A 14,477-nucleotide genomic window follows, 5' to 3' on the forward strand; every position below is an offset into this window, starting at 1 on the left:
AGTGATTAAGAGGTACAGTCTTCATTTATAACATAAATAAACTACAGGGATGTAATGTACAGCATAGTGATTATAGTCAATAATATTTTAAGGACTTGTGTGATAACAAATGGTAACGAGACTTATCATGGTGATCATTTCGTGGTGTGTATAAATATCAAATCACTATGTTCTATATAGTGATTATAACTATATAGTAGTTATATAAAAGCATAGCTAATATAATTGAAACTGATATAATATTGTAAATCAGCTATTCTTTGATAAAAAAAAAAAAAACATATAGAGATGAACCTGGAACTGAGCACTGGCAAAGCATACAAACAAAAACAAGAGCCCAAGCAACAAAAGCAAAATTCAACAAATGAGACTTCATCCTATGGAGAAGCTGCACAGCAAAAGAAACTATCCATAAAATGAAAAGGCAGCCTCCAGAATGGGAGAAGAAAAAGAACTCTTACAACTCTATCAAAAGTACAGTCTAATTAAAAAATGGGCAGAGGAACTGAATAAACATTTTTCAAAGGACATACACATGGCCAACGGGTACTTGAAAGATGCTGAACATCACTAAGCATCAAGGAAATGCAAATCAAAACAACAATGAGATACCACGTCACACCTGTCAGAACAGCTGTCATTAAAAAGACAGGAGATAAAAAGCATTGTGAGGATGTAGAGAAAAGGAAGCTCTTGAGCACTGGGAATGTTAGTACAGTCACAACAGGAAATGGAATGGAGGTTCCTCAGAACATTAAAAATAGAACTATCATAGGATTCAGCAATTTGACTTCTAGGTCACACACACACACACACACACACACACACACACACATATATATATATCTCCAAAGGAAATGATATCAGAATCTTGTAGAGACAGCTGTACTCCCATATTCATTGCAGCATATTCATAGTAGCCTTTCAAGAAAGCAAAACAACCTGTGTCTATCTGTAGATGAATAGATAAAGATGGCGTGGAATATATACATATAGTGGAATATTATTCAAACATGAGAAAGAAGTAAATCCTGACATTTGCAAAACATAAATGGACCTTTAAGAGCATTAAGTAAAGTGAATTAAATCAGAGAAAGACAAATACTGTTGATATTACTTATAGGCAGAGTCTTAAAAAAGCTGAACACATAGAATGGTGTTTACAGAGGGCTGTAGGGTATGGGAAATGGGGAGATAACTCATTAAAGGATACAAATGACGTTAGAAGATGAATAAATTCTGGTGATATAATGTACAGCTTGGCAACTAAAATTAATCATACAGTATTATATGGCCCAGCAATTGCACGACTAGGTATTTACCCAAGGGGTACAGGTATGCTGTTTTGAAGGGACACACGCATCCCAATGTTTATAGCAGCACTATTGACAGTAGCCAAAATATAGAAAGAGCCCAAATGTCCATCAACAGATGAATGGATAAAGAAGATGTGTGTGTGTGTGTGTGTGTGTGTGTGTGTATACACACACACACACACACACACACATATACACATACATATATATACACATATATAATGGAGTTTGACACAGCAACCAAAAAGAATGAAATCTTGTCATTTGCAACTATGTGGATAGAACTGGACAGTATTATGCTAAGCAAAATTAGAGAAAGACAAATATATGACTTCACTCATATGAGGAATTTAAGATACTAAACAGATGAACATAAGGGAAGGAAACAAAAAGAATATAAAAACAAGGAGGGGGACAATACATTAGAGACTTAAATATGGAGAACAAACAGAGGGTGATGGAGGGGTTGTGGGTGGGGGGATAGGCTAAATGGTAAGGGGCATTAAGGAATCTACTCCTGAAATCATTGTTGCACTATATGCTACCTAACTTGGATGTAAATTAAACAATATTTAAAAAATAAAAAATAAATTAAAAAATCATACAGTATTATATACGTAAAGATACTAAGAGTAGATCTTAAGCATTCTTACCACAAAAAAGAAATTATGGGAGACAATGAATGTGTTAACTAACCCTGTTGTGGTAATCATTTTACAATATATAAGTTATCAAATCATCACAGCATACATCTTAAGCTTAATGTCATATGTCAATTTTATCTCAATAAAGCTGAAAAGAGTGGTTTTATATTTGCATCTTCTAGTTTCCAGAAAAGCTTACTTTCTCAGCTTAGGGTCCTGGCATATTCAGTAGTGTACATTTGAATTGCACACCCAATGGAGACATGGCTGGCTTCGCACATTCTCACAGGTGACTACTATTCTGCCGTTGGTATCATTACTAACTTGGACATTTCTTTTGCTGGCACATAGATGTTTATCAGCCTGTCTTTCATTAGTACTTTAGCTCTGTAAGATTAAGGGATATTAGACAATTTGCCACTTTGGAAGGATCCAGGCCTTACTTGAGAGTCCTGTGCTAATATTATTTGCCAATAAGCAACGTCTGCTTCTCCATTCCTGAAAGTTAGTAGTCTGATTTCTTCTTATTTTCATTTCTTCTTTTTCTTTTGGTTTCCAAGGATTTCCTTTCCTTTCTTAAGAATTCAGGGATGCATTAATATATGTTACTTTATCTATTGTTATGATACATTATCATGATCCTATAAATAAGGCAAGATGTTGGTAACTCATCCTCTCTGATGCTGTAGGCCATTATCTAGCAGGCTAACCCAAGGATTATTTAAATGTCTGGGAATGTGTTTTGTCAGACTTATTTTAACTCAGTGAAGTTCCAGATTAACCCATAAATGACTTCTATATATAAAAATTCTGTACACACACACACACAGAGGCATCCCCAGAGGTTATGTTAGGGTTTTATCCTGTCAGATATTAACCAGTTATGTATCTAACTTAACAGTATTATTTCAGTATTTTTTCTATAAGTCCAGTACCGAATTCCTAAATGTTCTTTACGCTCATTAATAATATAAATGACATGTATTTATTCTAAATTTGTATGAGAGTCACATTTTTAACTTTTTGGAAAGTATTCTTTCCCATCAGGATCAAGTTGAATTGCATCTTGATAGCATTTTACAGTATCTTGCCAACCATAAGCAGAAGTAACTACTGGAGCAAAAGTAATCTTGTTTTATTCTTCGCTGAATCTAAGTGATAATGGGGACTAGCCCATCACTGGCACGTGGACTACGTTCGGTCACTATTTGCCATAAAGAATGAATCAATGTATAACCATTTATGTTTGGCTCTGATAGCTTTTATTTTAAAGTGTCCTATTCATGTTTTTTTCATGAATAATGCCTACCTTAAAGAATCTTAACACATCTAGTTATTTTTAAAACATCATTTTATGTAATTAATAGAAATAGAAACTTTTACTCTAAACAATGTAACATAATTTACTTTTGTAGTGTGTATTTTTTCATATGTTGAGAGCTTTTTAAAAGTGTTCTTTTATGATTCACTTTCATTTGAGTCTGGATCATTTACTTGCACTTTTAACGCACTGAAGTTTTAAGATCTTCATACAACAGCTTCTGTTCTACAGCACAGATTGGCGCTGCTCTGACCCGGAGAGCTAGGGGAGTGGCGCAGTCCCGTACTCATGCTGGTTCGCTTAAAGCCGTGGCTAGTTCCAGAGGTCAGTTTCCTGAACATGACTGCCTGCTACTTGCGTGCCTGCTGTGATCATCTATACCCTGATGAACCAGACTTCTTTTAATAGCTATGGTTGATAATGCTGAAGATTTGGGTTGTTTCAAAAGTTTTCAGGTGCACATACCGCATTTATGGGAAAAGGGTTTTTGTACCTATTTCCCCGCTTCCCAGAAGTAACATCCCCTAAAATAGTTTTCCTTATCCTAAGTACTTTGGTTTTCTTTATACAATTAATTCATATTAATTATAGAATAATAGTAAAATAAAGGGGTTAAATGCATTAGATGCTTTAGAAAGTAGGGAACTTATTAATGCCTTGTCTACCCAGATTTAGGGCTGGTACCATCGGTCTCAGTATATGAGTCTTTTTTCCCCTACTGTTCAGTTTGCTTCCAGTGCTGGTCTGCTAACAGAAATTGATGGTGCACAGTCTTAACAATTGTGTTTCCTTCATTTACTGTGGCAATTGATAAACACTGTAATCAAAATCTGGCAAGAGGTTGAAAATTTCCCATAAATGTTCCTGGGGGCTTTCAGAGTTTTTATGCCTTCACGAGAGATTGGGATATGATGCTTTGGATATATAATGGTTAACAGCACAAGGGAATTCTGATTATGTGTAGTTGATCTAACTTTGAACAAGCTACTTACTCTCCCTGTTAAATTGAGATTATGCCTCTTCATAAGATTAGGGATTAAACGATACAATATATAAACACTAAGCTATATACACAATGCAAAATAAAAGCTTAATGAATCATACGTAGTATATTTATACTGATATTGTTTTCTGTTACTCTGTTGCCACATTTTCCAGTAAGTTTTATTTCACTGGCAGCAGAGATATAGGCATTCAAGTTAAAAAAAAAAGTAATCTGAATCTAGACTCTGCCCCTCACCACATGAACTTAACATGTCTGAGTGTTACTTCCTTCCATTTAAAAACTGAGAAATGTTATTATCCAGGTTATTGGAATACTAGATGAAGTGTCCCAACTCTTTTGTCTAGGCATAAGAAAGCACATAATTCTTATTGCCTCCATAGCTTTTAGTTGGTTTTACTTGATTTTGTTCATCAGTAGAGTGATATGAATAGAGAGCAATAAAAATAGAGGGAATGCATTGGTCTTCCAACACATATCCCTAGACAGCCTTTCCAGAACCATTTCTGTCACTAATTATATACCTTTGATCTGAAAGTGTTTTCTTAACATTTGTGTCACAGAATTCATTTGTGACCTTGTGAGCACTCACCTCTTTGCTGGTATTGTTAAGTGTGGTTTATCTAATATTAGCAGTGCACGTACACCTTCAAACAAATGTCAGTGATTCAACAATACAAAACATTTTGATTAAATGAGAAGGCATAAGGTTTCCAGAGCCCCTCACATCCTTTTGAGCACATAAAATGTCACATTTTTATTATTTACTTTTGACTTCCACTGTAATATCACACAGTCCCTAATGATAAGGAAATGAAACTGTTTTCTATTAATTTGTTACCTTTGAGAAGTTGGTCATAAATAAGCACAGTCCGTTCTGTGAATAGGCAGATGGCTGTTCTAAAGCTTGTTGCCGGGCGGGGGGGGTGTCCAGAGCTTTCCAGATTCTCAGAGTCACACTGAGCAAGTCATTTTTGAGAATGACAGTGTAACAGAAATTTTGCCTGTGGCACCCCCAAGCCCATGTGACCATCTTGCAGGAAATAGGACTTTTATGAAGGTGCCACTGGTCCCTTTTGGGGTTTTTTGGATGCTTCTGGACAGTGTCTTTAGCTCCAATCTGGATAAATGCTTAGCAGATTTATAGAATCTTATAGAAACTTAAATAGATATAACTTTTCTTATATCTCTGTTACATTGTGCTCATTTGAAACTGATTATTATAGCTTCGAGAGTTCATTTGAATCTTATTTTGCTACCATAGCACTAGTGGTTTCTCCTAGTATTACATAGTTGAAATTTTGATTTGAAAGATTTTGTTCAAATTATTCAATAAAAACTAACCATAGAGCCAAGTGCTGTGATCTGCTATTAGAAGAGTCCATGCAGATTGTAACCCATGCTCTTTAGGAACAGTTCTTTCACCCATCCTGAAACTTATGTGGTCCCTACTATATCTAAAGAAATCCTAGGGGCTTGCTCGGAGGCCTTGTTGAAATCAATATATTTTATGTTCGGCACTTCTTTTGATAAAAAACTCTATCATAATAGGACAGGAATTAAAGTTAGTGTGGCCTGATATTATTCTTTAACTGATGCACTTTTCTCATGGACTCTGTATGCTCCTCTTAGTTCTCACAAATTTTCTGCATAGCAATAGCCTAAAATTGTCCTAGAATCCACATATATTATTCTGTGGATTGAGACAACTACTTTCATTTTTTAAAAAATTCACATAGCCCTTCCTACTTTTATTCCTTTAGTGCCTTTTGTATTGTTTCTCAGTAATTATAATGAATATATTATTAATTACATCTACAAGTACGTTGTGTACTTTAGGATAAAATTCTTCCAACTTTGAGTTCAGTTCAAGTGGCTAGATGCTGACGTACTCACTGAATTTGAAACTTTAATTCTGCTTAATCTTCTCTATTTATCTTTTATATTATGTTTATTATCCCCAGACATAAAATCATTCCTTTGGGAAAAATGAGAATAAAATAGATTTTTCTTGTCATGTGTTAAGTCTATACCATTTTTTTCATAATTAGACTGCTCCTTCTCATTCTTGCTCTAAACCTAACCAAATTTTACCTTTTGATTTTTAAGTCTTCATTTTGAAGCTCAATGATAAATATATCTTGATGTGAATCAGTGCCATTACATAGTTTAATTTTGCCCCTTATAACCCCTTTTCTAGCAGTGAGTTGAGCCATATGTATGTGTTTAACTCTTCCTCAGGCTCTAGGTTCTCACCTGTCCCAATGGCAATGATTCAGAGGGCCATGGATAATTTCAGTTCAAACTAGTAAATTAGTAGTGTGTCTAAAAATTCTGACCCACCTCACATACTAATCCCAATAAACATTTTCTGTGCCTTGTTCCATATCTGGCAGGCATGGAAACAGAGTTCCTGTCTTATTTCCCTGTTCTTGCTTCTCTGTGTTGTCATCCTTCCCAGTTTCTTACCAGCTACTCAAAACTGAGATCCTGCTGTCTACAGGTAGATCATGGGTCTTCAAGCGTGACCTCGTCTCAGAGCCTCCTTGCTTCTGTTGTACACACTTGCCAGGGTGCCTGCTACTTCTTGCTGTTCTGACGTGGGCTGAGCTTCTCTACTATTGTCTTTCCAAACGCACTTCATAGGAGTTCCTCCCAATGTTTATAAAACCCAGGTCTTCCCTTAGGAAACTGCCAAGCTCTCTGGTTTGTAGATTCCCACTAATGGCACCTTTGAGAACACTTCTGGAATACTGCCCCTGGGTTTATACATACTTTGAGAGTAAAAGCCTACTGTGATAAAAAGGCCTACTTGGAACTTTGACTTAAAGAATAGGACTTTACCATATGTCAGTCATAGTTTTTGCCAGAACAGAGCTTGATCTAAGCATTCTTGGTCAATGCCTTGTTTTTCCTAGATTTCACTTTTTTCTTTATTTATTTTTGAGAGAGAGAGCATGTGAGTGGAGTAGGGGGAGATAAAGGGAGACAGAGGATCTGAAGCAGGCTCTGCACTGAGTGCAATTGTGAGTTCATGTCCTGAGCCGAAATCAAGAGTCGGCTGCCTAACCAACTGAGCCAGGTGTCCCACTTTTGTTTTTTCTTTTTTAAATTGAAAAGTATTCTTAGTCAGGAGATAGGCATACTCTTAGAGTTTCTTATCACTGTAGTCACAAAGATTAAATTCTCTGGCAACTAAAGCCGAAGGAGCAGATTCTGTCAGTCTTTGCCTAGAGTGTTTTCCCTCCGGCATGTTAGTCCAGACCTCAGGTACCTGTGCTTCTCCTCCCTGAGAGAAGCAATGGCGTGGAGGAGGTGTGAGCTCTCCGGCAAATGTGATGGAAAGAGAGAAAAAGAGAGAGAGAGAGAGCACGCTTTCTAATTCTATTTGGTTATCTCCTTAAGAGTTAAAAATAGCTAACATTCATTACAAATGAATTAACTCATTTATTTTTCAGAACAAGCCTGGGAAATAGTAACTATTCTTATCCTTCTTTTACACGTGAGAAAACTAAGCTACAGAGAAGTATAGTAATTTACCACTGGTCACATAGGTAGTACATTGCAGAGTCAGGGTTAGAACAGACAGTCAGCTCTTTTATATAACATGTGTATATCTATATATAGAGAGAGAACATGTGCAAGCAAGAGAGAAATTTAGATTTATTTATATACTTATTTATATTTATGTATATAAAATCAATAAAGCTTCATTTTTCCCTTATTCAAACTTCCCCAAACTATTAATAGCAAAAACAGTATACTCTGAAGACATAATGTACCTACGCTCTATAGAAACAAAAATCTGTAGACCTCTTCTCAAAAGGAAGCATTCAAAGTTTCAGTCATTTCATGTAATGTGAAGTGAGTTTATGTGATAATCATGCCTGTGCCAGTTCTATCAAAATATGTTGCAATTCATGGACTAAATTATAAAGTAAGCCACTTGCACTGCCAAAATACCCTACCGATACTCTATTACTCTCTCTCTCTCTCTCTCTCTCTCTCTCTCTCTCTCTCTCTCACACACACACACACACACACACACACACACACACAGAAAAATATCCCTTCATGGCCTTCAGTTCTAAACTAGTTATAAATCTACAATTTATATTGACTTTCTTCCTCCACTGCTAGTTCCATCCTTCCTTTGTCCTTAGCCAGAACCTCAATTAGTTGGATTTACCAAGGGTTTCATCCCTGAAGGATCTGGCCTTTTAGTGGACTTTCCTCTTGAAGTTGCTATAGTATTCTGTTTACTTATACCACTTGGACATTCATACCGGGTAATTCTTGGCTTCCAAATACAATATTTTCTGCTGCTGTTGTGTTTCAAATCCCTGTCTTCCTCACCCAGAGATCGAGTGTTCCACCCAACATAGGAACATCCTTTTTGCCACTGGTAGAGTGGCACAAAGAACTTCATATAGCCAAATGGAAATCTCAGCCTCCAGTTAATGAAATAATTGGTGAGTTCTTTGGTAGGAACCATTTTACGTTTTTATTTAGACCTCTAAACCAGAATTGAGTGTCACAAGGGTGTGAAGAATACTTTATCCATGAATCACTAGATCTAATATTGAGAGTTCCCTCTCTTTTGTACCTCAGTTCCTGAACTCATATATTCTGGCTATCAGAGGAAGAGCATCATATATTTGTCACTGCTTTAGAACATAAATTTCTTATAACTCAGTCTTATAAGGAGTAGTATTCTTGTTGGAAGTTACTGCTCAAGCACCACTTCTGCTTTTATTTCCAGCTTGATTATGATTTTATATATAGTATAGCTTGATGATGTAGTGTTGCAGTGTATAACTGACTTTAGGTAACACTGTTCAAATAAGCAGCTATGGGCATATGTGACTAATTGGTGTCCCATGATGAGGCAGTTATTTAATCTCTAGTAGGACCAAATAGTTGTGTGTGGGGGGGGGGGGGGAAGGGGGGTTATATTTACTTGTCAAGAAAGGTTTGGCTTTCTTCCCAAACCAAGGGTTCTCCTTTTGTGATCTTCTTATTACAATTGGCTACAGGCTCCATGCAGTTACTGGTGAACTGCAAGAATGTCAAATATTATTGGTGGTAAGGCCCAAGTGGTGGAGCTTCCTGTTCCTCAACTTAGACCAGCTAGAGATGGTTATACTACTCTGGACTCTTCTCAAAGTTTATAGACAGGATTTACTCAGTATCTGCATCCAAATGGTAAACCTATATGAATATCTGCTGCCTCAAATATCCACAAATTCCCATCAAGTATTAATATATTTTTATTACTGATGGGAAATGCATACTAAAGCAACCTGTGTTTCACTTTGGAAGGGATAGTCTAATGTCCCAGGTGTATCAGGTACCCGAATCCTGGGGTCCACTCTCTTGTAATGCAGGTTTTTTACCAGGGCCTTTAAAACAATTGCCATATCAGCATGATACCGATACAGTACACCAGCATGATGTCCTGTGGAATGTTTTCATGATCGGAATCCTATGAACTAAATAATGACACAGAGCCAGCAAGTTGACATGGCCTTAACTAGGACAGAAAATGAATACTGAAGGTCTGATAGGTGAATGCAAGCTGCTTCATTGTTGGCATAATAAAAAATATTCCCGGATTAAGAGCTGTCTAACCTTATCAGAAGCAGTGTAGGAGGGGAACTACAACTGGAACAGTAGAACCACCCTGATGAGGTTTGTGCTAATTCACTGCCATTCTCTAAGATCCTTCTATCTTCTGCACCAATCAGATGGGGAAACGTATTGGGCATGCGGTAGGAATTTCCGCTTCTGCATATTTGAAGACTTAAATGTCAGCACTGGGTCTGTGAATCCTCCAGGGAAATATGTAGATCGAAGCACATTTGATTTGGCTGACTTTATGAGTATTTGAGAAGGCTGAGTTTACAGGAATGACTCCCTAAACCACGGCGTGATCAAGGTAGCATCCTACTGCCTCCGTCAGGATTAAGAACTTGCAAACGTAGGAAGCCTCTGAACCAGCTGCAAGATGAGCCAAAACCATGTCCCGCTGCCACAGTCTGCCCTAACACAATGCATGCCGTGTGCCCTGCTTCTCTTCTTCCATAGTGCTCTTCCAAATCAAGGTCTCAAATGAGTACTTCTGAATGGCAGAGCTCAAATAATATCCAAAATTCCTTCTGCACAGGAACCTAAGGGAAATTACTAATAGCTTTCCAGTCCCTGAAATACAGGAAGATGTGCTAGAGGAGGAAAAGGTAGCATAGGTTTTGAGTGAGATCTCCCGTATTTTCCACCACAGTAGCCTCTCATGTAATGTTGTAAGCCCTGGCCTCCATGCCAGCCTCTTTCAAAAGTTCCACTATGTTTACAAAGGGGCAAGTGTCAATTGAAATGCAAGGAAGAACAGAGGCCATTTTTATAAAAATATTAACAGAATTTTAAATTACCTTATCCGTTATATACTTAGTCTTGGTTCTCTTACAAATTTCAGTCATATTGGGGAGACAGGAACAATTCCTATCTAGATTCTGGCAAAGGTCTTTATGATGAACTTTTCTTCTTGGCAGTGTTCTTTAATAGGATTGTATTAACTCTAGAAAAATATTTGTTTTTATTTTATTACTACTTTTTAACTTTTCAGGGTTCAATAAATTAAACTTCTGTAATTTTCAGTCCTTTTTATTATCAACCTACAATGTAGCATGTAACATTTATTGAACACTTACTGGATGCCTGGCACTGTGTTAACCATTTGTTACTGTCTAACATAATCTGCACAACAGCTGAGTAGGTGCTATCACAATTGCAGGTGTGGAAGCTCAAACATACAAAAGGTAACTTGCTAGTGTAAGTTCATAAGCATTGGATATGAGATTTGATTCAGGCAGTGGTAGGTTCCAGACTCCTCAAACCCAACCTTGTTAATACCCTGATAATTTCATTCCTACCCTCTGAAGTACCTTTTATCTTACTGTGAATTTTTTCTTCACTTTATCTCCTAAAGAATTAAATACTAAGAAAGGAGGTAAGTAAACAACTAAAGCATCTGTGAAATACTCAACAGAAATCTTTTTAGAGTTCAGATATGAGTATTCTTTTTTCAGGTACAAAAAAATGTACAAAATCTACAAACAACTGGCAGTGGAGAGTTACAGAGGGTGTGAGTCTCAGCCAGTTACATTATAAAGAAATAATAATGATAAATAACTATGATTTCTTATGGTAATAAATTGATGTGGTTTTAGGATGTAGTTGACAACTTGACTTAGAAAACTATTACTAAGAACTAGTTACACAAATTCACATTTATAATAGAAACTTCTTTTGAACTCTAACATGTTCACCATTTTACTGTCATTGATTAACTTTTAAAGTATATTATTGAACTATCAATTTGAGAAATAGCTAATTTAAGTGTTTAATTTAAAGGAACAGGTGACATTTCCTACTTCCATATGTCATTATTTATATAACATTATCATTTAAACATTTTATATGCAAAAGTAATGCCTCCTCAATATGATTTTAGTCTCCTATAGAACAACAAAAAGGTATGTGTTATTTCTTTGTTTTGAGATTCTTCTGAAGCCTCCTTTCTCCAAAATGTTAATAGAGTACCTGGGTGGCTCAGTTGGTTAAGCATCCAACTTCGGCTCAGGTCACTATCTCACAGTTCATGGGTTCAAGCCCTGCATGGGGATCTGTGCTGACAGCTCAGAGCCTGGAGCCTACTTTGGATCCTGTGTATCACTCGCTTTCTGTCCCTCCCCCACTCATACTCTGTTTCTCTCTGTCTCAATAATAAACTGAAAAAATTCAAAATAATATTAAAGGTTATATTTAATGAAGTTCCAGCTATGAGTTATACATAATTCTAATGTGATTAATAATCAAATGGCCTTTCTCCTAATAATTGTATGGATATGGCTTATTGTCTCCTAGTGTCCTTTTACATTTATTTACTGCTGAGTACTTTTTGCTGCCTCTAGATGAAAATTTATAGTTCTCCATTTTTCTCCTCTCTCTCCAATGCCTGCCTTTTGACTTATGGAAAACAGAGAAGTCCTTCCACCAGTCTCTGGTGTGGAGGTGGGATTCATCAAGTACCAATAGCTGTCCCAAAAGACATGTTCAAACTCCATTCTTTCACTTTTTTATATATCTATATCTGTACCTATACGTATATCTAGTGGATAAACACTTAAGAGTCTTATCATCTCTTTTATTCATTCTATATATGGTCTATCATCTCTATATAGTTATTTATTTTTCAGCTAAAACTTATATTTCAGCACTTTTTCATACATTTCAAAATATTAACTGCTATAGAAAATGTTATTACATATATACAGATAAAGTGTCTATTTCATAATTTTGCTTAAGACTGACCCAGAATTATGTTGACACTTTTTATACTCCTGACAGTATGAATTCAGTAATGAAGTCTTAGAAAATGCCCACTTAATATATTTTGACTTGACTTGATAGAAAGTATAAACTTATTCATTTTTATCTTTAGTTTCAGGTGCAGCATTATGTGTCCAAGAGTATGGTAACCCTGGGAAGTTGCCACTTGTTGAGAAAATCTATGATATATCAGCTTTTATCGGAAGTGAACAGCTTCGCTGACATTCTGGGTACCATCAATCAGGTACATATAGCCTGAAACTGCAACTCTTATTTATAGCTATAGACTTTTCTTTCCTTTTCTTTCTGTTCTTCTTGCCAGGCTGATATTTTAGATTCATTACCTTTTTTCCCTAAAGTATGTGAATACTATTACCGCCTACTAAAATTGTAAAGATACTTTCAAAACAGAGTTTTCAAAATAATACCCTCTTATCATCCTTACATGCATATGTGTGCCAAAGGTGCCACTGGTGACAAGCAATACTGAGGTGAATGGCCTATCTATCAGGCAGCATGTTCCTAAAGCAAAACAGTGAGAGGAAAGTGGATGGGAAAGGATGCTAAATGAAGAAAAGCCTTTAACCAGTGGTTTTTATTTCTAATTGCTCATGAGAATCATCTGATTAACTTTTAAATACCCTGTTGTTAAGCCATATGCTAGGTTGGTCAAAGGGAAGTCTCTGGATTTAAGATGCAGGGATTGGTATTATTAAAGTTCTTTGCAGGGCAAATGGGTGGCTTAGTTGGTTGAGCGTCTGACCTCGGCTCAGGTCATGATCTCATGGTTTGTGGGTTCAAGTCCCGCATCGAGCTCTGTGCTGACCACTAGCTCAGAGCCTGGAGCCTGCTTCAGATTAGAAAAAAGTATGTATAAATTTTAAATAATGTTTAACCAGTTGCTTACATCTAAATTCCCTACATTTAGTGATACTGTTTAATCTAATTGAATTCAGTGAATGACTGATAAATCATCTAGGTGACTATTAAATGGTAAACTCTCTTAAGTGCTCTGTTAGGTTTTTAAATTAATTGTTACTGATATGGGCTAAAACTCCATTTGAGAAAGAAAGAAGACACATTTATTAGATGAAAAAACAGTGAAGTGCTAAAACACTTGGTGGTGTTTGTAGGAGCTCCAGCATCAAGGAATTGATCAAGGTAGGTTGCAGGTCCCTGAAAAGATGTCATGGAAAAGGAACTACTTGAAACATATATTTGAAAGGCAGAAGTTAACAGAAAATAGAGGCACTGCGTGTACTTTTACAGACACATAGGCCAATGTAATAGAATGGAGAACCCAAAACTGGGCCCACAAATGTACGGCCAATTAATTTTTGACAAAGCAAAAAAGAGTATCCTAGGGAAAAGAGACTGATGCTGGGAGAATTGGTCAGCAACATGTAGAAGAATGAAACTAGACCACTTTCTTACACCATACACAAAAATTAACTCAAAATGGCTAAGGGACCTGAATGTGAGACAGGAAACAATCAATACCCTAGAGGAGAAAGTCGGAAACAACCTCCTTGACCTCAACCGCAGTAATTGCAGTAATTTCCTATTCAACACATCCCCAAAGGCAAGGGAAATGAAAGCAAAAATGAACTCTTGGGACCTCATCAAGATAAAAAGCTTCTGCATGCCAAAGGAAACAATCAAGAAAACTAATAGGCAACTGACAGAATGGGAAAAGATAGTTGCAAATGACATATCAGATAAAGGGCTAGTATCCAAAATCTACAAGGAACTCACCAAACTCCACACCCAAAAAATGAATAATCTAGTGAAGAATTGGGCAGAAG

At 36.4% G+C, this 14,477-nt stretch overlaps 1 protein-coding gene across 1 annotated transcript in view; it reads left to right on the top strand.

The window, feature by feature from the left end:
* Positions 1-14,477, top strand: part of MEI4 (meiotic double-stranded break formation protein 4) — a 211,541-nt gene that overhangs the window by 127,095 nt on the left and 69,969 nt on the right. Inside the window, exon 4 of the mRNA XM_029944995.1 lies at positions 12,785-12,916. Coding sequence (XP_029800855.1) covers positions 12,785-12,916 — 132 coding nt within the window. The remainder of the gene's footprint in view (positions 1-12,784; positions 12,917-14,477) is intronic.

This window comes from Suricata suricatta, chromosome 7 (assembly GCF_006229205.1).
Source record: "Suricata suricatta isolate VVHF042 chromosome 7, meerkat_22Aug2017_6uvM2_HiC, whole genome shotgun sequence".
Taxonomy (NCBI): domain Eukaryota; kingdom Metazoa; phylum Chordata; class Mammalia; order Carnivora; family Herpestidae; genus Suricata; species Suricata suricatta.